This window comes from Aythya ferina (assembly GCF_964211825.1).
Source record: "Aythya ferina genome assembly, chromosome: 3".
NCBI lineage: Eukaryota > Metazoa > Chordata > Aves > Anseriformes > Anatidae > Aythya > Aythya ferina.
In genome coordinates, this window is record NC_140298.1 from 115755137 (window position 1) to 115782649 (window position 27513).

The 27513-nt window shown below is 42.6% G+C and overlaps 1 protein-coding gene across 2 annotated transcripts; it reads left to right on the plus strand.

Moving 5' to 3' along the window:
* The first annotated feature begins 240 nt into the window (after positions 1-240).
* TFAP2B (transcription factor AP-2 beta) lies at positions 241-26839 on the plus strand. 2 transcript variants are annotated; one of them, XM_084513640.1, is made up of 7 exons: positions 241-486; positions 5001-5459; positions 10554-10614; positions 18576-18795; positions 21333-21451; positions 24031-24172; positions 26122-26839. In XM_084513640.1, the coding sequence occupies exons 1-7, from the start codon at positions 406-408 to the stop codon at positions 26420-26422; spliced, it is 1383 nt and encodes a 460-aa protein (XP_084369766.1). In that variant the 5' UTR covers positions 241-405; the 3' UTR covers positions 26423-26839. The 2 variants fall into 2 exon arrangements, with proteins under 2 accessions (XP_084369766.1, XP_084369767.1); XM_084513641.1 differs by lacking the exon at positions 241-486 and adding an exon at positions 3677-3718.
* The last annotated feature ends 674 nt before the right edge of the window (positions 26840-27513 follow it).

Here is a 27513-nt window from a genome sequence, read left to right on the forward strand (position 1 = left end):
AATTTACATATATAAATTTGTCATTTTATATATGTCTATACGTGGGAAAGTTATATGTTTGGAGATATATGTGTGTACATGTGCCTGTATATGTATGGCAGTGTATGTGAAACTGCATACATGTGTATATCTTAATACGTCTGCACATATGTATAAGTCTATATATCTGTGTATATGTAGATATATAGTCACATATATGTCTGTAGATATATATAACTATGTAACAGATAATGTTTTTTACTCTCCGATTGAGGTTTACTTCTGCAGCCTATTGTTTCAGACAACAGATATAAGTTGCGATGGAAGAGGAACGTCGGATTTGGTGTCTGTCCCCCATTTCCAATTATAGATGGATCATTACAGACAGAGAAGTACTGAGAATCCAGACATCTGCTCTTCACATGAATGCACTCACCTCCTAGAGAACAGCCTGCCATCATGCTCTGGAAACTGGTTGAAAATGTCAAGTATGAAGATATCTATGAGGTGAGTATATAATATGCATATGAGTAAGAGAGTATATGTATATTTAAATATACATCTAGCTGTATATAGGCACACTATACAATACATATATAGCTCTACTTCTACATATACGCAGATACAGAGACGCGCACACCAACACACACAAGTATAGAGACAGGAAACCAAGAGTAAATGCTTAAATGCTTATTTATTTGCATATTTGTATTCAGCATGCCAAGTCCTAAACTTTTTTTTTTCTTTCGTGGAAAAGCTGTTTGATGCGATTTAAAACATCAAAGAAATGATCTGGGGGTTGGAATGAGGCAACTTAAAGGCAAGAGTTGATTGTTTAGACCTCGAATTAAATATAATTCAATTAAATACGGACAAATGTCGAGAAAAAAAAAATGAAATTAGAAGAGAAACACAATCTGGTATTCGGGGACGGGAAGCGTTTCTTTCTTTTCTTTATTTTTTTCCGATCCCGGTGAATTTGATTTTTTTTTTTCCTTTCCTTGTTTTTACACTCGGATACATTTTTACGACCTTTTCTACACGTGCACCAACAGCTAAGGTGTACATGCATACATACAGCCGCACTAGTGAAGCGGCACACACATTCTTGCACGGACGTGTGTGCACGTACCCGAACCGGTGCGCTCGCAGTCAGCTCCGTATCGTCCGCAGGCATGAAAAGTTGTCTGCTTTTTCGGACCTCCTCGGTATTTTCGAGGTCAAAAAGCAGACTTGGGGTGGGAGGTGGGGGAGGAATCACAACACAAACACTGCGAAAACGTTTCTCAATTTTGCACCGTTTCCTGACCGGGATCTTTCCCCAAACGACTCCGCGAATGCATTTGGTGTAAGTTTAGCAGTGTGATGGCTTTGCTCCGAAAAGGAAAAGATGTGGAAGGAAAGGCGCCTGCTTTGCCGCTTTGTGCATTATTTTTGAATGTTTATTATTGTTACTATTATTGAGGGCAGTTGAGGGAAGGGGATTCTCGCGGCTGTGACTGTGGCGGGGGGATTTTTAAAAGGGCCAAATCCGGAGCTGGGGCGCCTCGGGGCTCACCCGCCGGCTGCCCCCGGAAAGCGCCGTCGGGACCGCACTTACAGCGGAAAAGTCCCGAGCAACAACAGCACACACACATCCCAAAAAGAGAGGAAAAAAAAAAAAAGAGAGAGAGAGAGAGAAAGAGAGAAAAAAAAAGAAAGAGGCAGAGGGGGTGGGGGGTTCGCAGCCGGCTAAAGGATGGGATGGAGGGGAGCCGGGAGGGGAGCCGCAGTCCGCTCGGGAAAAATGTCTCCGCTCTCAAAAGCTCCCGTCAGGCTAATTATCAACTGGCAAAACCCAGCCTGAGCTACGGAGGCACAGCCCGGCGTCTGTAAGCATCCCCCCGGCGATCACCAGCCCGCAGAGCCCTCTCTGCTTCTCTCTCCCCGTCCCCAGGCACAGCCCGACCATTGTCTGTGCCCGCAGCAGCAGGCGACAAAACATCTCCCTGTCCTGCGAGGTCGGGGAATGTCGGGGATTTTCCCCCCCTCGCTGTTTTTGGAAGGGATTTTTAAGCCTGCTCCGGCCGCCGGGCGTTTTGCAGCCACGCGTTTCTGCATTGCCGTGGGAGAGAGGCGAAGTTGGGGAGCACTTGGATGGACTAGGGCTGCAGGAGGGATGCACCCCAACTTGAGGGAGCGCTCCGGGTCTTTCTGTAACATGCAGCCTTGGAAAAAAAAAAAAAAAAAAAAAAATGCTTTTGCTTGTTCGGAAAGGAGCTGAAGCCTTCTAGGCTTCTCTTTTTTTTTTAAAAAAAAAAAAAAAAAAAAAAAAAAAAAAACAACTTTTCCTTTACGAATTATAATTAACAGCACTATGGCAGGGGCATCTTAGACACTTAAACTGGATCTGTTCTTAAAACAAAAGTGTGTGCGTGTGTGTCTCTGTGTGTATGTGCGTGTGTGTGCGGGGGGGGTGGGGGGGGTGCTGCTCTGGGAAGTGTGAGTCTATTTAGGAAGGAACGTAAGTTGAACTTTAACAGAAATGGCAGACAGTCCAGTTGAACGGGTTCCTGCAACATCAAAAAGGTTTTATATCGCCTCTGGCTTTGCCTCGAAACTATAAATTTACTATCCTTTAAAATTCACTGCATACATTTTACATTTGGGTGAAAATCGGGGTATATATGTTCATATCGGGTGGGAAGAACAGGATTCAGAATTAAATGGAACCCAATTTAACCCAGATTTAGCATTTATTTGGCTATTGAGAACAAATACGATCTGGTAACATGCACCAGAATGGCTTAATCTCCGCTCTAAATAAGCATATTATAGTCACTGCACATTTCTTCTTCTTTTTCTTAAAAAAAGAAAGAATTAAAAATGTCTCTTTTTCCCTCAAAAAAAAAAAAAAAAAAAAGTACAAGAACAAAAGCACCAAAGGCAATCAATTCATCGTATTAGGAATGTATAATTAAATGTAAAAGAAAAAAAAAAAAAAGGAAATATGTTTTTCTTCTTCTTCGCCTCTAGCATTGCTTCATCTCACTTCCTTACTCCAGCTCAGCAGACTCTACTTTCCGCGTCTTCCTCTGCTCGAGTTAATTGAAGTTATGCCTCTTCCTTGCTAAACTTTTTCCCCCCTCTCCCTCTCCCCAAACTCTGCCTCTGCCAGCCCCCCTCGTCTGATTACATCTAGTAATTCTCCACTGAATGAACGTCATTTACAATAGTAGGGGAGCTCTCGAGCTGGCTGCCAGCTTCACGCTCCATTTGGTCCTGCATTCTCCCTTTAAAGTAGTCGTGTAATATTAATAGTCATGAATATCAATTATTATGAGGCGGTGTAGAGAAGGAAAGGGAGGAAGGGGTAGCGGAGCAGTCTGAGCCTAGCCTTGGGTTGAAGAGGATTGTATTTGGGAGCTCAAAGGGAGAAAAAAAAAAAAAAAAGAAAAAAAAAAAAAGGAAAAAAAAAAAAAAAGAGAGAGGGAGGGGTAAATCATATATGTAGATAGAGGTTTCCAGGCTCGGTTTTGGGGGCATTGGTCTTTTTTTTTTTTTTTTTTTTTTTTTTTTTTTTTTTTTGATGGATAGACTTCGAAATATCTCAAGCTGTTCTCCTGTGTCCAACACGTCCCTTTGCAGATCTCCTTGATATTTTTCCCTCCAATTATTAGTATTATCACCACTATTTTATTTTTAGCTATTACAAGACTTTTTTTATTTCCAGATGTTAGTCCACACCTATTCCGCCATGGTGAGTTTGGATCCATGTTGTACTAGAATTGCATGTTCTCTCTCTCTCTCGATCTGTTGTCTCTCTCTCTCCCTCTCTCTCTCTTTTTAAACGCCTTTGGCTTGGTAATTTAGCACAATAATTGGAGGAGGCTTGCAGCTGCTTCTCCCTTTTTGCATTGTGTGTTCTCGATTTGAGCTAGGGGAGTTTGGGGGGGAGAGTAGGGAAGAAAAAAAAAACTTTTTTTTTTTTTTTTTTTTTAACCATGTGTGCCATTGCTTGTGGGGGTTTGAGCTACACTTTGCGGAATAGATATTTTTCTTGTTTACTTTAGCCTCGCAGCTTCAGCACGATGGAGTTGGACAAAACTCCTCTCCCACCTTTTCTCTGAAGCCTCCACACACTTCCCCCCCCCCCCCTCCAAGCCCCCCCATACCCCAAAGACTTTTCATTACAATTACCCTCCACCCCCACCCCTTTCTCCGGAATATAATATCGAAAAGAGACAAAAGACACTGCAAGTTGCTGCAGAAATCATAGCGGCTGGATTTGTTCAATACCGATGTTTCATTTTTATTTGGTTTGATGTTTTTTTTTTATTATTTTTTTTGGGGGTGGACTCTTCATACAAAGAGCCCCCGACATATTTTATTATTACTATTATTATTATTATTATTTTAAGTCCTTTATCGGACGACTGCTTTACTCGGACTCCTCCGAGAAGTACAACTTTCCTTTTGGTCTTTTCCACGTGAAGATGGGTTGGTGACTTTGAGTTGCAGCACAGGGAATAAACAGAAGTTTGTGAACTTTAGGCAGGACAAGGGGTGGGTTGTTTGGAGGGATGCTTTTGGGGGGATATTTTTATTTTTATTTTTAAATCTCTGGTTTTATTTTGTGGGCTGATGGAAGGAGAATCATGTTACTAGACTCAAGTCACACATCATATACGTATATGGAATCCCAGTCCTACATTTTTAATCATGACATTTAGCATTTCAGCTCTCTCCCCCCCCCCCCCCCCCCACTTCGCCCTTCCCGATAGTTATTGGGAATAGTATTGGGAATAGGCACGGACTGGGGACGAAGTGCTGGGACATTTCTCATCTGTGGCGGGGGAGGGGGACACGACTGAAAGCTGGTTCACAATTGTTCTTTTTTCTTTTTCTTTTTTTTTTTTTATTTTTATTTTGGGGTGGGTGACTTGCTGCTGGGTTTGTATTCATTTTATTTATACTAGGGAAAAAAAAAAAAAAAGTCCTCTTTTTTTTTTGTTGTTGTTTTTCTTCAATTCCGCTTGTAGGACCGGCATGATGGAGTGCCCAGCCACAGTTCCAGGCTGTCCCAGCTGGGATCCGTCTCCCAGGGACCCTACTCCAGCGCTCCTCCGCTGTCTCACACCCCGTCCTCGGATTTCCAGCCGCCTTATTTCCCACCCCCCTACCAGCCTCTTCCTTACCACCAAAGCCAGGACCCTTACTCCCATGTCAATGACCCCTACTCCCTAAACCCCTTGCATCAACCCCAGCAGCACCCCTGGGGACAGAGGCAGAGGCAAGAGGTGGGATCAGAAACCGGGTCACTGCTGCCACAGCCTCGGGCCGCCCTGCCCCAGCTCTCGGGACTGGACCCCAGGCGGGACTACCACTCAGTACGGAGGCCAGATGTCCTTCTGCATTCAGCTCACCATGGCCTTGACTCCGGCATGGGGGACAGCCTTTCTCTGCATGGCATCGGACACCCAGGGATGGAGGAGGTCCAGGTAAGGCACCGCGCTTCTTTCTCCTGGGCAATGCAGACGCCTTCTAGCCTGGAGCCCTGCCCAGGCTAGAAACGATCAGCGAGGGTTTGCAGCAGTTTCTGTGTGGGTTACTATCCTTTGGAAACACTGGAATTATAATTGTAATGTTTCCCCTCTTTTTATTTATTTATTTATTTTTTTCCATCGCTGTCACGCACAGGCTCTGCTTTGTAAACTCTCCTCTACATGGAAAACCAGCAGAGTGAGTGGGAAAGGCAGACATGCTGCTCTAAATATTCCACGTGTTTCAAAAGCTGGCAGAGTTTAAGCCTGGTTTTTCAAATCCCAGTTACTTCACATGCAATCTCAGCTCTACCCCTCCACCCCCTAAACTAACTTCCTGAACTCCAGGGATTTTGATGAAATTGTCAAATTACTTTTTTTTTTTTTTTTTTTTTTTTTCATCCGTGAGGGAGGGAAAATATAAACAAAACCCAAACCAAAAGCAGCAACTGGCCATCAGGAAGAATCCTGCTCCCCCTTTTAAGGACAGCTGTTAGGGTAGCACTAATTTTAAATTGTTTTATTCGCTGCTATGGAAAACAAAGGAGTTTCACCGGGCTCAAAGCACAATGTTTCCCAGCCTTCCCCCATCCCACGCGAAACTCATCATCACGTGTTATTTCCTAAAAACAGAAAGGCCCTTAACAGCTTCGGTGCTGGGGCGGTTTGCACCTTGCTGGAGCAGGGCATGGCCAACCGGTGGGGGCCCCGAGATGGAGGCTGGAGCCTCCGGGGGCCAGGTCCTGTATCCAGCTTTAGAAGTCGGAATTTGGGATTTCTTCTCCATTCCTTTTTTTTTTTTTTTTTTTTTTCCCTCCTAAATTTCTATATGATACATATAATGAGTATATATATATATTCAAACTTGGAATAAATACAGATACAGGTGACTGGATGAGACATAGACTTCAAAGTTATGGAAGGAGAAGGCTGAGAAGGAAACAAAAAATAGTTGTGGAAAAGGATCCTTCTGAACATCATGGGAATCCGTGGCAGAGGAGCAGGGGGGCTGTATTACATCGGCTCAAGAATTGTCTTGAGCTTCACGGGGAAATCACGGAGATTTGCTAGGGATCAGGACAGGGAAGAGTGCTGTAGGTACAGGGAGGTTTTCTTCCTGGATTTCCTGCTGCCTCTGAGCTCCTTGCCCCTTTGGTCCCTTTTTCCTGCGGGTTCCCAAGCTGGTCGGGCAGACCTGGGGGCAGACCCCGAGCCCCACGGGCGGTGGGCGCAGCTCTCATCCCGCATTCCTGGTTCAAAATCCCTTGCAGTTCAAGGCGAGTTTTACCTCTGTGAATGCAGAAAGGGGCTCTCTGTGGTTCTATCTTTCTGCAATAGACGTTAGCTAGCATTTGTGCTTTGATATTTACACCCTCCACAAAGAAAAGCCGGTAATTGTTGGCTCTAGTGCTCTTGTGAGAGAGAGAGGAGAGGGAGGGAAGGGAGAGGGAAAGGGAGAAGGAGGGGGAGGGAAAAAGAGAGAAAGAAGGGAAAAGAGAAGGGAGAGAGTAAGGGAGGGAAGAAAACGAAGGAGAGAGGAAGGAGAGAAAAAAAGAAATGAAGGAAGAAGAGGAGAAAAGGAAGAAGAAGAAGGCAATGATGAAGAGAGAGAGATAAAGACATAGGAAAAAGAAATAGGAAAGAGAGAGAAAAAGAGAGAAGGATAAAAGGAGAGAAGGAGAGAAGGAGAGAAAGAAAGCCCCTAAACCTCTGATCAGCTCATATAAAGCAGTTCTCCCCTTTTGCAGCAGCCCCCCCGTGCCTCCCCCCGGCGGCTCGGAGCGCAGCTCTGTGCCGGGCGCTGCCGCAGCGCGGCCACCCGCGACCTGCTCCAGCGGTGTGGGAATAAGGTTAGGGATGGGGATGGGCAGAGGAAGCTGTGGACCAGCAGGTCTGTGTTTCTTGTCTGTGGTTCTGAGGCCACGGGGAAGCAAACAGGCCCCTTATTTGCAAAAGTTTGGTCGCAGACTGAGGGAGGAGGAGAGGAGAGAGAGGGTGTCCCAAGGAGAAACACGTGAATGGAGAAGTGTCCAACTGCAAGTTAGCAGAGGCAGGAGGGAAAACAGCCCAGTCCTCTCTCCTCTCTTTCAGCATTTTCTATTCTTGTCCCTCCATTAGTGACAGATGAAGTTGGGCAATTTTCCACCGTGAATTTTAGGATGGATTTACCTGAGTTGTAAGGATTCGGCTCAGACCGTGAGAAGTCCCATTTCAGCAACATATATTTACCATCTACAAACACTAAATAGAATTTTCAGGAAGGGTCACGACTCTTTTTTTTTTTTTTTTTTTTTTTTTTTCTAAGTGGTTCAAAAAGTTGAACCGGTATCTAGGCAGACAGTTAAATAAAGAAGGGTATCTTTGCTTTAGCATATTCATCTCCGCTTAAATAGATGCCTCGAGAATGGGTTGGGCTGTCAAGAGAGAAAGAGAGAGAAAGAGAGTGCGTGACAGCAAGAAACAGTGGTTATTATATAAACACCAAATCCAGGCCATGTGTAAGCCATTGTCCAGGGGTAGAATTAAGTGACTGTAACACGATAGCGCTCTGTTATTGTAAACAGGACGTATTGTATTGCTATTGCTGCCCCTTTGGAAAGGAATTTTCAATCTGCGATTTACAGCCGTCACACAGGGAACAGGGAAGCCAGGACCTAATAATTGAAAATAAATTTGCATTATCTAATAGGGACACTGAAAAACATCATTGTAAACCCAGATTTATTTTTTTTTCCCCACAATCTAGACAAAAGTAGGGTTCTACTGGAAAGAGATACGACAAAAATATATGCAGGGAAAAACACAAAGTCTTTAAAAGAAAAAAAAAATCACTGCCCAGGTTCTCCTCTCAGTTATTTCCCTAGGTGTTGAATAAGGTGTATACATATATGCACATATATTTATGGTATATAGGAAGCTCGGTGCTATCAGATTATTGGCGGAGCGGAGGGAGGGCAATCTTCCTCTCTAGATTTTGTGAGTTGGAAACTCATCACCTTTCCCCTCCCTGCACACACACCTCCACTCCTCCGCCCGCTCAAGGCCGGCCCCGCGCCTGTGTGCTAGCAGGAGACACGGAAAGTTAAGTTGCACCAAAACACCCGAGTCTCTTATAAAGTAACCCCTGGTATCACTTTTAACTAAAGAAGTCTAGTAATTAAAAGTCTGAGTTGTTTTTCCACGTTTCCGCATGCAGTCCTAATTAAATCTTTACGATCCTCTCTGTGACTATTAACTGCCAGCATGCTGAGCGAATATCCTGTACAAAAACCCAGCAGGAGGGCGTAATTAGATAGAAAATCAGACAGGAGTCTTCTCATTAACTACAACAACTAACCCACGTTGCTGATGGAGTGAGCGGAGTGCACGCACACACATAAAGCGTGTGCACAACCATATACTCCAGAGATAAGGTGAGATAAGGGGAAAAAAAATGAAAAGGAAAGATGGCGCTTCATATTTACCTTCAGTTCTGTGCCATCGAGTTGCAACACGATGGACTCCAGCAGGCTGCAGGATTTGCTCATCATCCCTCTTTGGTAGCTGCTCAGGGAAAGGAGTGAAGACTTTGTAATTTTATTTTGTGCCCTTTAGGTATGTAGCCTATTGATTATGAGAGAGACACACAGACATGCACAAGCACACAGCATAAGGAACCGCTGTGTGTGTGCGCATTTGGTTGTATATGTAAGGAAAAAAGAGAGGAAAGATCTCCGTCACTTTTTGGGGAGATGTAATTTTCTCCTAAATCATATTCCATCTTGAATGTCTGCCGAGCAGAGTCAGAAAGAGTCAGAGATAAACGTTGGATCCGGATAAGCTCAGCCTCTCGGAGTAGCAAAGATAAAGTTAAAATAATAGAGAATAAAATCATTGTTTTGCTGTAAAGAGGTTTTCCTTATCAGGGAAAAAAGTGAGAACTCCCAAATATGAAATAACCTGAAAGAAAAAAAAAAAAAAAAAAAAAAAGCCAAATAACAAATAGAATGTATATATATATATTAATAAAACCAAGAAACACACAAGTCCTTCGTTCACCTGGAACCCAGAATTTATCCTAAAACGGAACCTGGAGCAATTCTGCAATTAATTGTTCTTACGACACTGCTTTTTGACAGATAATTTTACTGTACTGACCGCAGATTGAGCGGTAATTTGTGTTTGTTTGTTTTCGTATATCGCACCTTCGCGCTGAGAAATGAAACCCAACATTTGCTCTGTCCTCTTTTGCCCGTCTTTGTTCTCTTCTCTGTTAGAGAAGTTAATACCATAATAACAGGTGTGCTTCGAAAGGAACTGAAAATAGTAATAATAGAAAAGTGTTTGAAAGGGAGAGCGGGACACTATTTCTAGACAATCAATGTAATAGTTTATACTTTTGATAATGTATAGTTCCGCTCCCTCCTCCCGCCCCACAAATTTAGGACATGTAAGCAACCCCGGGAGCTGTAAATCTCTTTCTGCTTGCACCCTATACGACGTGGGCGTTGCGCTGCTCTCCGAATTGCTCAGGCTTTAATTAAAAGTCCATAATGTAAACTATTATATATAAAAAGTAAATGGCCCTTGAATTATTAAGATGTAGCAGGGTAAACAAATAAACAAAAACAAAACAAAAAAAATAAACGGAGGGGGGGAGGGGAGGACAGGGGAGGGAGAATTTAAGTTGTCCTTAATCGTGTTCATTTATGTCATGCGATAGATCTTGCAGATGCTACCAAATTGCCAGATTTTCAAAGGAAGAAATATAAAGCTTTATCGAATGCAAAGAAGTCAATGTGATATCCATGTTTTATAAGATAACAAAACCAGTATTGCACCCCATATGCTTCACACCTCTTTTTTATTAGAAGACTATATAATTTGTAAGAATTTCATTTCCTTGTCGATTTGGGGGAATAATAATAACAATAATAATAATAAAAATCCCTCCTCCCCTAGTGAATTAATATAAATGGAAATAACAGAAACTCCAGTTTGGAATGACATGATTTATGTACGCGATTCTTTAATATCCAGTCAATTTGAATAGTGATGTTTTTATATCCACAGTCAGTTGAAGATGCCAATAACAGCGGTATGAACTTATTGGACCAGTCTGTCATTAAAAAAGGTATGGATTATTCCAACAAGCTAGACAAACTTTTACTGTGTAGCAATATCTCCATGATATATTTTTACTTTGGGGCAATTAATTTATCTGGGAAGCAGGCATACATGGCAGCAAGATGAATAGCTGTTTAGATCTGTAGATAGAGTGAAGGGAAAAGGAGAGACGTGTGAAAGGAAAGTTGATTTTTCCCTCCAATCGGATTAATTACATTAACTCTCTCAAATGGGGCACCCCGTGCTCCAACGCAGTTTGTACACCCCCCACCCCACCCCACCCCACCCCCCCCCCCGAAAGTCCTCGTTGGGGATCGCTTGAATTTAACGGGGGGAAGGGGAGGGGTGTTGAATCCCTTTTGGGTTTAAATGCACCTCCCAGGCGAATCATACGTGAAGGAGAGAGAAAGAAATGCCTGTGGAAAGGCAGCCCTGACTTCCTTTCCCCCTTCCTCCAAAAGCCCCCCCCCCCTTCCCCCTGCCTATTTTTTAAATCTTTCTACATATGCACACATGATTTAGTGTAACTGCAGAATCACCCCATACTGTTAAAGGGAATGTGATATTAACAAATGTTTGCAGTCTCTTGTACAGCTGTAAGCAAAATAATTAACTAATTAAACTAATTAAATGTAATTACAATAACTCATTTTGGGCGTATTGCAGCTGCTTAATTTTTTTACATTTCTCTGACAGTCACTCGAAGATGCTTGGCGATTAGTGTTGTGTTATGCTGATAGACATTAAACAGATCACATACTGCAAATGTAGGGAAAGCTATCTTTAATTATCTAAGGAGTTTCTATTTCTAGATTCAATTTTAAGTACCAGAGATGAGGCTTAGAAATGCTGTCCCTTATGCTTGCTATCAACAGCACTTATCTCCAGGACCTTATTATTTGTCAAATGTGCAGAAAAGCTACAAATATTTTAGTGCAGATGATCTTCTAGAATGTAAAGCAAAATAATAGTGAAAGTGTTTATTTAAATGTGTTCAAGACAGCATGAGGTCCTTCCGTGTATTTATTGTTTTTTATTTCAGTCCTCATGTATAGTCCCTGTCTTTCACAGAATCGAGTTGTAGTTATTTGAGGGAGGACAGATGAGAACCTGAAGATCATTTGGCAGCATCATTTATGACCACCGGTTGAAAAGTGGAAGGTGTTTCTGAGAAAGACAGAAAATTACTTACCTTAAAAAAAAAAAAAAGAAAAATCATCATTTGTATGCGATGAGTAGGTTTGGTGCTCAGGATCTGTAACCTGACGGCTTCTGGTTGCATTTTCCCCCTTTCCACCCCCCCCCCCCCCCCCCCCCCCCCCCCCCGCTCTCTCCTCCCCTCACCTCTCCTTTCCTCTTCTCCCTTCCCCGCCCCGCATGCTACCTCACACACGATGTTTCCTCTTGGGCGTATTTGATTAATTGGTGCTTGATTTGTGGTCGGGAGGCTTCTTTTTAACGCCGGGCTGCTCTCGTACTTTTGTTCCGCAGCCTGGTACCCGCAAAACCCCCTTCTGCGTGAGCACCCAGCCCGGAGTGGGTTTTCCCCACTCTGGCTGGGGCTCCCCTTCGTCCGAGGACAGCAGAAGCATGTAATGTGCTTGCTGAGTTAGCCACTGAATAGCTTAAAATCCGAATGTTATTAAGGATATGGGTTAGGTATAGATGGAGATGTGTTGAGTGTGCATGGGCAGAGCAGTGGCCCCGTTTCGAGCAGCTGCCGCACGGTCCCATATAGGTGGCCCTGCGTGGGTGTATTTGCAGCTATAAGGGTGAGACGCTCTGAATTTCATCCACGTTACGTATGCAGTTTAGAAATCTGATTGCTAAAACCACCGAGATTCGTCTGCAGCTGTTTTGAAGTCACCAGAGCAGCGTTTGCTGCCTCAGAGGCAATGCCGAGCTCTAAGAAACTTTCCAGCAGAAGGGAAAATTGAGAGCTCAGTTTCCCTTTGCATAGCGAGTTCCCTGGGTGCGGAGGAGGAGAAGTGGGCAATAAGTGGCAGGGAACATTTGTAGCAGACGACATTTATTCAGGGCGAAAAAAAGGGACACAGAGAGGGTTCAGCCTGAATTTTGCTTTGTTCCCCGCACTTCGCAGCTGTGAAGATGTTCTTTGAAGTAATAATAAGTTATTTAAACTCTGTAGGTCATTATTGCAGGCAGATGACACATAGATAATGTTTTATTTTTGTGCTGCAGAGCACTCCTGGATGCATATTTACTAGATGAGGATTGGAGGGGGTCTGTTTCACAAAAACCTGGTTTGGTGACTAAAATGCTTTAATTAAACTGTAGTGAAAAGAATATGATGCAGACTTGAAGTATAAGCTTAATTAAATTATCCAGACTGTAAAGGCCTACTTCTTTATGGTCTTTGAGGCCTGCAGATGGAATTATCTATCTGTCTATGCAAAGGGATTGCCAAAATATTAAGGAAATTATATAGGGATTCATACACAGCTATTGATTTATCTCACGTATCGATCCCACACAATAGATTACATATACACAGTCTCTTGTTATGTTTGCTATCTCAGCTTACTTGACATTTCTGAAGTAATTTAGTTAAGAGGAAATGAGTTGTTCCCAGTAGAGAGAGCAAACGAGTGGAGTGAAGGTAGCCAGCGTGATAAATGGCTCTTTCATTTGGAGATCTCCAGAGCTCGTTTAAGGCTAATTTTCTGTATTAGCCCCCTTTGAGCTATTAATGCAATAGGCAGGGACCGTGGCCCCTCATCTCTTAGCTGCCCCATTAGAGCGAGCATTAAGCTACCAAGCCTGAACTCTACTGTGGTGGTGGTGGTAGCGGTGAAATAATGAAAGGTGCTTTTTAAACTCTCCTAATCTAAACTGGCAGAGGGTGGTTAATACGATTTGAAGGGGGCTGGTCAATGAACAATCAATAAACTAATAATGAGAAGGATGCGGTACATTAACAGTCTAAAAATCCAACAAGACATTAAAAAATCATCGTTAACTCCTAGTTCCATTAAGATTTGGGTGGTGGAAGTAAGAGGGAGGGAGCCAGATAAATCATCAAGATGATGATAATCATCAAGAGCATTAATACCAGATTTAACTCAGCTGTAAGAACTTACCGGCTACACGTTTTGAGGCCTTTTCCTCCATTTCTGCTGCAGTGAGGGGAAGGTTTTCGGTGTGTTAGGGATAAAAGACAGGGTCCCCTTGTCAACTGCCCATCTGAGATTTGCTTGGCACAGTCTATGGTGAAATAAGTTGTCGTCTTTCAAAACCTTGCGTGGCCCGAGTCCAAAGTTATTTTTTTGTGACTCTGGGGCACAGTCTGTGACCTTAAAATTATCCTGATGTATTTATTTACTTTCGGCTATTTCTGAAGATTGTCCAAACACTTCCATCTGATTTAGCACGAAAGACCACTTTAACCTAACACCTTTTCCATTGTCTCCTTGCTGACACGCTCTATTATTGATATTGTTTTAAAGAAACATGTGAAAGGAGACGAAAAATAAAGTACTTAGTCGTAGAGCATAAGCTTCCTCCCCACCCCCTTCTTGAGGTATCCAGCAATAAATGATTAACTGGAAACCACTCCGGACACAGCTTTTCAGGTGATAGATCTGGGAATCAAACGTTACTTCAGAGATTTTGCTTCGCTGCCACTCTCTTTGTGCCTTTTTCTGGACTACCCATTGAGCCTTATGATCCCTTTTAATTTAATGCAAAACAATTTCGGGGGAATACATTTCACTTTGAAACGTACTCCTGGCTTTCAGGGAAAGGGACAGAGGAGGGGGGCGAGGGGAAGAGAAGGAGAAGAGAGGGACAGGAGGGAAGGGAACAGGAATACACACACTTTCTGTATTTGCACATTAAGTCTACAACAAGAATAGGGTATTTAGTAGCAATGGGTAAGGCATTGTCCCTGGATTTGCTAGGTTTGGCTACAAAGCCAGACCAAGAACAACAAAGCCTTGATGCTATGATGGACAAGCTTCCTTCACACCCAATAAGTAGATAAAAAGGTTTGAGGGTGGTCTGATAACTCTTTAGTAATAACTTTGTCCGTTAAGTTTAATAAGAAATATTTGTCGCGATTGATTGCTTGACGGATCGACTATCCTGTTATTTGCCACGGATATTGAGACGGTACCCATAGCTTAGAGCTTCCTTTTTTTTTTTTTTTTTTTTTTTTCAGTTGCTTTCAGGACAAAATTCTACTTATTTGTTTATTTTTAGAGATGGTGAATGCCCTTTTAATGCCGCTTACACACTTGTGAGTGTGCATTTGTGCGCGTTTTCACGCGTTTGTGAAGAGCAACCCGGAAGAGAGCCACCACCACCAGAAAAAAATGGAAAAAAAAAAAAAAAGGAAGAAAAAAAAAAGGAAAAAAACAACCTCAAGACTTAATGTATGCACAGAAAATTGTAAACATGTAAAGAACTGAAAGCTTCACGCTGAGTTTCGCCATGCTCCATTTCCTCACCATTTCCTGCTGTCGTTTTAAAGCGATCTCACTCATCTAGAGATCCCGTTTGCAGGAACAGTATGCTTATAATTACTAACAAATCAAGCGGCTACTGTTGCTCTCCCGGTTTATTGATAAGCTGAAGAGAAATGGAAGGGGGAGAAATGACAAAGAGGCTAGAAGTAACCACAGGACGAGAAAGAGGAAGAAAGGGAGGGAGAAATAGAAAGAAGGGAAGGAAGGGAGAGAAACTGACAAGAGGAAGAGAGAAAGAAGGGAGAGATTTGGGAAGGGGAAATTAGGTGAAAGTGGTCGTGGTCACGATCCAAACGCGTTTAGAAGTGAAAGAAAATCTAACAGTTTATTCTGGGGACAATGGGAACTAAATCACTGGGAATAAATTTAAAGCAGAGGTGGTGGAGACACTATATATATATACATATATATATAGGCGTGTGTTCTTCCATGCTATGTCAGCAGTTCCTAAGCAGCTGGGAAAGCTGGCATCGACTAAAAATATACTGTCCATTTCGGTTTACACCAGGCTGCATGCACACAGGGATTTGACACTGGCAGCTGCGCGCACGGACGTGTGTAGCTGTTCACCCACTAAAACCTCCACATTATATTATCTCTGGTAATGCCTGGGCTATATCTGAAAAGCTATAGCCATGATAAACATATAGATATGATATAGATACAGATAATTCATTCCGTGGCAAACACTTTTTTAGGCAGCATTAGGTAATTTACAGAAGATATCGAGTGTAGATAGAATACATCTCTCTGAAGCTATGAAATCGCAATAGATATGCTTACACCGCCTGGTAAGCCTCTAAAACGGGTTGAGAGTTATCAAGACTCCCAACTGCTTGGCATGTTCATGTGGTTCTTTTCGGGGAGGCAATGCCAGGAACAATAGCTGAGGAGCGCTCAGCATAGCAGGGAAGGCAGCCAGACTGCTTACCAAAAGCAATTTGCATGGGAAAAAAAAACCGAGCACGTGAAAATCTATATTTCAAAGGTTAACTAATGTAATAAGTGCTCCGAAAGGCCACAGAGAGTGGAGTGAGGTCTGTTTAAGCCTTGCCCGGGTACTTCTCTCTTTAGTGAGTTTAGACTAAGATCAGATGTTCGTGGAATTGCTGCCTCTTGTTTAATTTCTCAGTTCACTGGACAGTGACCTGATAAACTGGCCACTAAATATAGCCACAGCAGAGGTGTGCTCAATCCACTGAGCCTGTGTGTTTGTCCGAAGGGAAGGGGAAGAAAGAAAAAAGAAAAAGAAAAAAAAAAAAAAAAAAAAAAAAGACGGTGATGGAAATCTCTCTGGTGTGTCATTCCTTTAATTTATCTGTTTTTTACTTTTTCTTGGTCGTGCTCTAACATGAAGCTCCAGAGCATGGTGTAGGAAATAAGTGATATATCTATATGTGATGAGGGGAGGAGAGAGACGTTACAGCACAACATCTGCCAGCACTACATCTGATACCCCGGAGGAGTCTCTTCCTATAGAATCAATGGCAGAAATCCTATTAATAGCAAGGAAAGCAGGAGCGGGCCTCCAACTCTTTTATAACTGTTTCTGTTCCGATCTCAAACTATTTGAAACTGCCTTTATGAGCTGCATAATGTGCCTAACTAAAAATAATAGAGAAATAGGAATCCATTTCACTTTCCGATTCCCTGAAGTAAAGCCACTCAAAATAATTTGTTTATACTGGAGACTATATACAAGGCATATGAAGCAATACGTATATCTAAAATCGACATGCCTTTTGGTTTTTAGCTGTTATAGAGCTTTTATTGTGGGGGTCTGGTCTGGCGGTAGGAAATGATCTGTAATAAAAACAGTGAAACACGGTTGTGTCTATTCCATACACTGAGGTTATAAAATTGGCAATTGCCCAGTAGTTAGCACTTGGTAATATATTAGGATACCCGATCTTATTGTTTAGCAGCTCCAGACGACTTAAATATCCCCTCAACCCTAATGGGTTGATTCTCCAGATATGTTGCAAATAAACAGGGTTTTTATGACTTAACTGACATATATTATAACTACCTAAATAGCTGGCATATGTGCAGAATAGACCCCTATTATTTGCCGAATTGGTCTTACAATTGATTGAGTGGGAAATGGGAGACAGCGAGGCACTATCTGCTCTGCGAGGGTGTGTAATCAATTAGGCTGCTCCTCCGGAACATGCCCGCCGCTCGGCCACGACACCACCAACAGCAAACCCACAAGTGCGGAGCACACTTTCGAGAAGGAAAACGCGTGTTGCCGTGATTCCGAGAGGAAGCAGCAGTAGCAGCTGTCAACTCTTATTAACTCCTGCATAAAACATACCTTAAGTACGGTTTGTTATCAATTACTTGCAGAAATGAAACAACTGGGAAAATGCAGCGAGGCTCCCTATAAATTAAAGTGATTGGTTGATTGATTAGAGCACCTGCTGTAAATCATAACAGTTACACACAATTATGAGAGAGCCATTTAAGTTCATTTGTAAACAAAATTCGTGGCACGGGGGAATTGCTCTCGGTTTTGGTTAAGCTTTTTTTTTTTTTTTTTTCTCTCTCTTCCCCTCCTTGTTTATTTCGGAGTATGTCTGGTTGCTATTACAGGAATTTGTTCGTTATAATCCCCTCGGTTACTCTTAAAACAACCTTTTAGTTTATCAGAGAAAAGGAATACTTTGTCTGATTGTGAACAGAATAAAATGTTTTTTATTTCGTTTTGGTTCGCCCTTTTATTTTGATTTTTTTTTTCATAACTTTCTTTAAATATGTGCTACAGTAAATAGATAATCTCTATTTAGGGACTGGAGACTTCCCACTACTTTAAGAACAACACAATATGATTAAGTTGGTGAACGCCACGTTAGACCAGATATTTTTTCTGCTGTTTATTTATTTATTTATTTATTTTTTTTCTGAAGGAAAAGGCTTATTTTATTTCATAAACCAGACTTAATAAAAACACAAAGCAATAACAGAGCTGTTTTCTGGTTGCTGTATCCTCCAGCCTCGATACTTATTTAAGACAGCAATTCCCTTAGTGTAGCGAATTTATTCCCGGCTCAGCTTAACAGTAATGCGAAGTATTAGGAAAGAAGCACATTTTCCTTTAAAAAATATATTTATTTTATTTTTTATTCCTGCAAAGTGTCCGGTGCTGTCTGTTGTAGAAAAACACTGGGGGGAGGGGGAAGGGGGGGGATTGTACAGGCCAGGCCAGGCCTCAAAGTTGCCCAACGCTTACCATGTGTATTTTATTTCCCTGTGATTAAACCCTGCACAGAGGCTATATTGAACCACCTTTCTCTCCATCTATTATTAATTTTTATACCCTTAAATATTGGGGGTGAAGCACCATTTAGGCTGTTGTAGGTGCTAGAGCTTAAAAATTCCCTTTCATTTTACTCTGCTGGGCATGGCAGAAAGACTGTGCTTATCCCGTACTCCTTCGCGACATGATGGTTTCTCCCCTCCCTCCTTTTTCTTTCTCCAGTTCCGGTTCCTCCAAAATCTGTTACTTCTTTGATGATGAATAAAGATGGCTTCCTGGGTGGAATTTCAGTCAATACCGGAGAGGTGTTTTGCTCTGTACCTGGCCGCTTGTCTTTGCTTAGTTCAACTTCAAAATATAAAGTAACAGTGGGAGAAGTTCAAAGACGCCTTTCTCCTCCCGAGTGTCTGAACGCATCCCTCCTAGGAGGAGTTCTTAGAAGGTAAGAGGCTGGGACGCATTTGTGAACAAGCCCGTGTGCGGGCATCCTTGCATGCACCAGAAATGTTTGATCAATAGTAAAGTTGATTGCAAATGTACATTGGTTTTATTGTCGCAGCATATGTGTGTTACTTTGAGAATGAGGAGAAAATATGTTATATTCAGACACTGAGATGAATGTATGGAGGCTACAGAAAGTTTGGGCCATATATAGATGTTATCAGAGCTTCCCAAAATGAAGGAAGTGAGGCAAGATAAGTTTTCACTCTTGTACAAGCACACGCTTTCTATATATCCTCCTTGTCTTTACTTTTCTTTCAGCAAATGCACAAGATAAAATGCCTCACTGGGCATGGGGAAATTAGATGTTGCAGGATGAGCCTGTTATATTTCAGTGATAAGCTGATTTCTGAGATAAATCTGTGTGGCATTCTCTATATGGTAATAACGATATGGTAATTAAACGGTGTCACACGTGACATTACTGAAAGCAGTAGGAGATTAAGAGGCAACCTGTAAGGTAGGTGAGTACCCGACTCAAGAAAAGCCATTAACAGATAGTTTGGAAAGTCAGTAACTTAGTGCTTCATCTAGAGAAAGTTGGTAGTGGAGTCTCTCAGAGTCGGTCCCGAGGCCTATGCTGCTGAGTATTTGTGCAATCCACCCACTGATGTCCTGGGGGATTTTGCTGAAGGCCTCCAGTTTATATTGTTGGTACTCGTTAAGCAAGAGGCAGAGGACCTATGGGTCTCCATCACTTCAGGGTTGTTCATTTAGTTATCAGTAACAAGAACTTGAGTTCTGAAGTCACCAGCTGAACTATCAGGGAGAGAGAAAGGCCTTTATCTTCCTAAGAGGGCTGTGAATTGTCAGTATGATTTGTCTGGGAGAAAGGTGAACTAAGGATATAGACCAGTCAGAGCAGGGAAGAGGTCGTGGGGTGGTGTAAGGTACTCTCAAGTCAATGGCAGGTGGAGAAAAAATAACACGAGGTATATGGCAGACTGGAAAATAAAGGGTGACTTCTATCAGTAACAGACGTATATGAATTAACCCAGAAAAAGAATCAGAATACGTTTAAAAGTTGCTAGTGTTAGAGAAAGAACAAATCTTCCCAACTTCTGTAGTAGCTATTGGGCAACTTTGACTCTCAGGTGCTTTAAAATGAAGTTTTTTGTGTATTTTTCCTGCAAACAATTCTGTGATGACATCTTTAGCTCCATCTCCGTGTCTGGACGGGGGGGGGGGGGGGGGGGGGGGCGGAACATGTCCTGCTACACGCAGCCGCCCTAAAATACACGTGAGAATTAGGAGCTCCTAAAATAGCTGCCATTCCACGTGAATGTCTGTAATCAATGTTCAGCTGCGATCCTTGCCAGCAAGAGAGGCAAAGTTTTCCTTACAGACGCTAACCTGCCTGCTCCTCCTGTCCAGCCGCAAATGGAGCAAGGAGGACATCTGAAAGATATACTGTAGAAAATATAATTATCAAGGTAAAGAAACATCATTATTGAGCTTCAGTGGATTTCTGGAGGTGGCCCAAGACATAATCATTGGCTGCTGCTGACTTCAGTTCCTATCTTGAATCAGAATTTTAGACAAGCTTTTGGTTCAGAGCAGATGAAATATAGGAAGCTGTTCCCTTGCAATTCTGCCGTCTCTCCCTATTTACTTTGATATCAAATAGTGGGAAGCCAGTCTGGCTTCTCTGTCGTTTCTGGCTTCCTTTCCGTAAATGTCACTGCCAATTCTTCAGCAAGTAAGAAGTAATAAACACGTGAGATGGACCCTGATCTCAGTGTCAAAGCCCTTACTGATTTCACAGGTGGCAAGATTTCATCCCCGGAGGTTTACGTTATCTATAGGTGTTTGAACAATAGCTCTGTATTTGCCACCTATAGCTCACTTGTCATTTTAGTGTCCTTATCAGTAACCTCCAACAAATATTCACATCTTCCTTCAGGCCGCACAATCCCTCTGTATAACGCACTGCCTTCAGATGAGCGCTGCCTTTCCGCACACACTCACACATGCACGAAATGGTTCCTGAAGTTTCATACTTTTTTTTTCCTTCTACTCTATTCATCCACAGTCACACACGTTATCCCTTCGAGCCTTTGTAATTATTATTATTTTTATTTTATTTTGTTCTCATTCTTCTTTCTATTCTGGTTCTTTCCTAAAATAAATAAGGATTTAATTCTCTATCTTTCTGTCCATCTCCACGCTCCATCCTACGAGTTAGTGTCTTACAGTAGGAACCCATTTGCTCTCTAGATCAAAACCTTACACAGTAATTATTGTTATCTGGCGTTATTTCATTTCCCTGGATAAAACGGGGAGAAAAGTGGGCTCATCCCCATTCCCACCCCTGGGAGAGATAAAGCAGATCTCAGCAAACTGGAGCAGAAACCAACACACCCAAAGTGCTTAACACCGAGTGAAAACTCTCCCAGGCTCCACTGACTGCACAGATTAAATGTTTCTTCCAGGAACACTGCGGGGTTAATCACGATGTTAATTTCTTTGTAATTCTAGAGCCAAATCGAAAAACGGGGGGAGATCTTTGCGAGAAAGGCTAGAAAAAATCGGTTTGAATTTACCAGCCGGCAGGCGTAAGGCTGCAAATGTCACTTTACTCACCTCCCTGGTGGAAGGTAAGCGAGGGTCGCAGCTCCCTTCACACCCCTGCCTGCTCTCAGCTCGTGTCTGACATTTTGCGAACCAAAAAAAACTTTCGGGATCAGGTGGGAAAGCCTTGCAAAGGTGAAATGCAGGGCGGGGGGAGCACTAACGCTGGTTAAGGATCCCTGTCCCCAAAAATGAGATTACTGGCCTGAGGGTCATTGACTGATCTTGGTGGCAAGTATGAAGGTATGTGCATCTGGTACGTGTGTATTTATGTTTGTGTGTGTATATATATATATATATATAATGCGTGTGCATGCTTATGCAGGGCAGTCCCATTCGTCATTGCTAGTAATTACTAGGATGTGCTCTCCAGCTCCATGTCTGCTCCATCCTTTTACTAATTTGGCCCTCCCGAGTTTATTTATGGCAGATGCCCCCTACAGGACGCCCACAGAGGAGGAGGAAAAAAAAAAAAAAAAAAAAAACTACCGAAAGAAGTCTGGGGAAAGAAATCAGCAATTGAGGAGTCACAGAGCGCAGTTTTCCTTAAGGTGGCTGGAGCAAAACAAAGACGAGAGAGGGAAGCGGGAGGGACTGAAGCTTCACCTCGTTTCTAGTCAAATGATGTCATTTTGGTGTTCAGCGTGTTTTCTTTGATTTATTGTTGCTGTAGCGAAGAGCCATTTTTAGAGCTTCTAATATGTTTAGGATACGTGTGTGTTTATGCTGAGAGAAGTTGGACCTTCTCCAAAAAACATAACCAGAATAGTATGGATGCAATTATGAATTATATGTATCTACATTATACATACACACCGAGAGGCGTATAAATAATCCACTTATCTCTTCTGCATATAAGCATGCATAAACATTTGCGCTAGATATTAACTTTTCAACTCTTTTGATTGAGTTATGGCAGTGATAAGCCCTTACCGCATGCAGAGCTGAAGGCAGGCTCGCAGCCAGGCGGGGGCTGACAGCAACGAGCTCCTCCTGGTACCTCATATGGCTTCTGCTGAGTGTGCAAAGCACAGAGCAGGGTTCGGATATAGAGTCGGGGGCGCTCGCTATAGGGGACTCTCAGCATTCCGGGTGCGGTGAGCTGCCCCTATAACGCCGGGGTTGCTATCCATAGGCGTCAATGCGGGCTCAGCATCCCACTCTCCGCAAAACCAGAGCATCCCCAGAGCTGTGAGACATGAAAAAAAAAAAAACTGTCAAGTGCATAGGAAGGCAGACCTCGCTCTGCTTTCCCTGAAGTCCTTACAACCTGAGAGCTCCCTCTCTGTGGAAGGGGCAGCACCTGCTGGAGGTGAAGGCTATGTTGTGCCACCAGCCAGCCTCGGGCATTGTAGTCATCCCACTGCAGAGAGCAGGAGGGCTCCGGCAGGGTGCTCCCGATTTCATTACGGGGGTCGCTGATTAGAGAGAAGCCTTGGAAAGCGGGGGTGAAGTCGAAAAGCAAATCCATATCGTCGAAAATCCGGATCGTTGAAAATAACGCGGTCCTGGAGTTGTTAGACATATCTGTTGGGCGTGTTGAAAATCTTCCCCCTGCTCCCTCAGGCCGTGCTTTAAAGGGTTTAATGCTTTATTCTAGAGGGGTTGAGCTATAATCTGGTGGAATCCCTCTAGAGTCTGAGGTTTTAATGATTGTTATTATTTTATTTTAAAAATTTCCCCTCTTCTTTCCCCCCTTTCTTCAGCTACTGTCTTCTTCTTGTGGCATAAAGTACATCAGTAGGAGTTTGATGACATGAACCTCTGGAGGCAAGAAATCTGAAACCAGGCAGGCAGGGGAAGTGACAATTGCAATTAGAGTTAGAATAATTATTTTTCACAGAAAAGGTTGCCATTAGTTGCTGTCTTTCCATTGGGCAGAGAGGAGTTCCTGTTGCACAAGGGTCAGTTAAGATAGCAGGCTGCATTTCCTCCGATGGAAATTATCACTTATCTCCCACATTTTACTGATGTGGCAATAATTGTGATAATGATGTAAGTGCTCTGTGTGCATAAGTGTGTTTATCACGTCCTATACTGAAATGACAGTAATATGAACAAGTCCACATCTGTAAAATTTTGGACAGTGTTTCTTCTGGTGTACTGAAACAGGAATGGTTTCTCTGCTCTAGGGGAAATTTGTGTCTTGCTGTCTTTTGGGACTTGACTAGCTTCCCTTTGCTGTTTTTTTTTTTTTTTTTTTTTTTTTTGTTTTGTTTTGTTTTTTGTTTTTGGTCCAGTTCACGTGAAAAGGGAGTGAGTGTGTATGTGTGTGGGTGTGTGTACTTTCCCAAAATTCTGCACAAGATGAGTTGCATGTGCATATGCCATCACAACTACATTGGAGCAAAGACAAATCTCATCAGCTGTAAATCTGTCCCATAAACTTCCTTCTTCCCCCAGAAGAGGGCTTGGGGAGGGAAAAGAGACATCTGGAGCCTGTCCCTAAGGTGCAGGGGTTATTGTTGGATTTGTTAAAACCAAAAGAGCTGCTCTCTCCCAGGGGGAGCAGTGGGCAGCAGCAAACTGCTGCACGATGCTTTGGCAGGTCGGACCCAGCCCAGGGTGGGGCCGGGAATATTAATGCCCCTCTCATTCCATCCAGGTGAGGCCGTTCATTTAGCCCGGGATTTTGGGTACATCTGCGAAACGGAGTTCCCAGCCAAGGCTGTTTCTGAATACCTGAACAGACAGCACACGGACCCCAGCGATCTCCACTCCAGGAAAAACATGCTGCTTGCTACAAAGTGAGTGTGAAGTTGACCACCCTCTTCTGCCCTCCCCTGGAAACCCTCCCTCATCTCCTAAAACCCTATGTCTGAGCTCGTTTTAAAGGCAGATGGAGCTTCCAGTCCCCAAAAGACAGCGGCCCCGGGGGAAAGGAAGGAATATTGCCCTGTGGGCAGGGTAGACCCTATTGTCTGTGTGTCCCTCTGCAGTGGGAAACGCGTTGAATTTACAGATGATGTGGGTGACTGACCCCTAGCTACCATGCACCATTTCCAAAAATTGTTATAACAAGAGGACTAAAAATTTATTTTACTTCTACATATGTCTCTGTCCCTCTTGCTGCTCATGCACACCTGTCTGTCTGTAAACATATTATCCATACAGTCACCATCTTATCCATACAGTTTAATTAAAAAAGTCACCATGTACTGCTAATTGCCCTCGCTTTTCTCCCCCCAACCCATTTCTCTCCCTCGGGATTTTATTGGTGGCTTTGTTGTATGGGATGGTTTACACCCAGCTGAACCTCCTGGGCCTGTAACTGGGTGATTCAGAGTTTGCTTGGGTCTGTGGCAGTGGGTGCTGTGTGCCTCTGCACATTTCTGTCTCTGGGAGAAAGAAAGGAAAAGGAAAAAGGAGAAAAAAAATCACCCCAAATGTGCTCTCATTTATTTCATGTTCTGGGATGTGGCTTGCCTCCAATGACAGTGTAATTTAAAGAAATATATGGAGGGTTGAAAAATCATTTGCTCAAATTTGTCCAGATGTTTTTTAGACGTGATTGGAATTTGATTGCCCTTTTCCGCAGGGTCAGAAGATATTAATGTCCCAGAACTTTAATTGCTCACAGACCCAGCTTTGCTCTTTGAAGATGTAAAATGTTGGACTCATTACTGTTTGTTCTCCAAATTCAAAGATTCCTCTCTTGCACTTTCTTAATGGATAATACACATAGAGGTAGACCTTTATCTTTCTCCACCCTCTGAAACCTTTAACCCACTGGGAATTTCATAGAATTTCAGAGGATGAGAGATTAATGCTTTTTTTTTTTTTTTTTAATTATTATTATTTTCCCTTTCTTTTATTTTTTATTCCATACTTCATTTTTTCCTAGGCATCTATTCAAAGAAACTATTCCTTTGGGAACCCCCTCGTCCCCAGGGTTCTTACATTGCCCTGGCACCTGTTGACTTGTAGGCCTTCCGGACTAGGGCACTGTGAAAGAAAGGGGGGGGAAATCATTTAAAAAAATAAAATAAATTTAAAGGTGTGGAAAAACAATCAAGAGCCAGATTTGAACTCTGTGATGCTTTGATTGGGGTGCATCACTCTAGAATAAAATAGCAAGTGTTAGCTTTGCTAAGCCAGGTTGAACTTTCTCAACAAGGCTGCCCAGCTCAAGCAGTCTCGAAGGAAGTTCATTTTAGTCCACTTCTTGTCCCTGTGCCACTCATCAACCCGTGGCTGTACTTTTATCCAGGAACAGCACTGATGGGAGTTGCTCTGGGCCGTGGTCCGGATGGCAGCTGGCAACACCATAGCACATTCAGCCTGGTTATTTCTGGAGGCAGCAAGCAGAGTTGGGTTTTCACAGTGTTCCAGAGGCATCCTTGTAGTTTCAGGAGAGATTTCTATCTCCAGACCTCCTGTTGTTCTGGAATTGCAGAAACCTCTTTCCTGTAGAGCATCATCCTATGCGGGGAACTGTTGGCTCACCATGGATGACCCCCAAAACACTACTAGGGAAAAAGAAACATAGAATCACAGATTCTATGGAAATCCTAAAAGAAGGTGGCAAAAATATTCCATCCTGTGGACTGGGATCAGCTTGGGCTTGAACTTGCTCCTTTCTTCAAACTTCGTTGTCTCAGAGAACAGTGTCAAGTGTGGGATGAGTATAACCATCATTTTTCTCTCTCTTTCTCTCCTTTCCTCTCATTCTTTCACCTTTCTCTCTTTCATGCAGGCAACTTTGTAAAGAATTTACAGATCTCTTGGCCCAAGACAGGACACCCATTGGAAACAGCCGGCCCACCCCTATTTTGGAACCAGGCATTCAGAGCTGCTTGACTCACTTCAGCCTCATCACTCATGGCTTTGGGGCCCCTGCTATCTGCGCCGCCCTCACGGCCCTTCAAAACTACCTGACTGAAGCTCTCAAAGGCATGGACAAGATGTTCTTGAACAACAACACTGCTAACAGGCACACATCTGGCGAAGGACCAGGTAGTAAAACTGGAGACAAGGAAGAGAAACACAGAAAATGAGAGGAAAAAAAAATAAAGAAAGAAAGGAAAAGAAAATAATAAAAAGTTAAATAAAAGGAGAAAAAAGAGAGAGAGAGATAATCTTTTAAAATAAAACCGTCTTAATTTTAGCTTTAAAAGTATTGGATTGGGCTTTGGAAGAATTCTATTAGGTAGGACAAAATAATAATAATAATAAAAAATAATAATAATAAAAGAAAGACAATAATTTAAGATCAGAGGAGCACAATGGCGCAAGACCAGTGGTTCAGAGTCTCTTGCCAGGAACATGTGAAGACAACCACCAGGATTTTTTTTCCCACTTCTGTTCTTTCACATTTTTTAAATAATGATTTGGGGAGGGGAGGGGGGAATATAATAATAATTAATAATAATAATAAAAGAAAGAAATGAATAACTTATTGGAAGAAATCGGAGAAACATTTTTGGTGTCAGTGCTTTGATTTCTTGAGCTGCACGGTCTGTCTTACTATTATTTTCATTTATTTTATTTTATATTATTTTTTTTGGAATGATGTCCTGTCTCCACCCCAGATAAAACCATTTTCAAGAGCGTTCCTTTCTGAGCAACCCCATCACCTTGTTCCCCACCTTTCCCATCTCATCTCATCCCTTGTTTCTGTCTAGACTAGGAAAGAAGGGCAGGCAAGTGCCCAGGCTACCCCAGACCCTGCACGAAGACATGAGCCTTCGTTCATGGCAGTGTCTTCACTTAATGACATAATATGGGATGCTTCAAGTCATGGTAGTTCAATTAAATTAGTTAATTCAAATTTTTAAGAACTTTATCTTTTTTTTTCCTGGTCTAGACAGACTATGTTTAGGTTACCAACGTTTACAGGTGTGTATGTGCGCATGTGTGCGTATGTGTGTGCATATACTTATGCACACACATAACCTGATAGGGGCGTGCGTGTATACTGTATATGTTCATATATATATGTATATATATGGATGTATACATATATATATATTTAATATGTGTGTATTGCCTCACATATCCATGCATGTAAACATACCTTTGTAATTTAGTACTTGCCTTCGATGGTAAAATGCCTTGTCTATAATGGGTTGCAAAATTTGAAAGTAAG

Coding starts and splice junctions, on each gene's coding strand:
- TFAP2B (XM_084513640.1), top strand. CDS start 406: ATGCACTCACCTCCTAGAGAACAGCCTGCCATCATGCTCTGGAAACTG. Junction 5,460..10,553: donor CAGGGATGGAGGAGGTCCAG/GTAAGGCACCGC, acceptor TTATATCCACAG/TCAGTTGAAGATGCCAATAA. Junction 10,615..18,575: donor CCAGTCTGTCATTAAAAAAG/GTATGGATTATT, acceptor TTCTTTCTCCAG/TTCCGGTTCCTCCAAAATCT.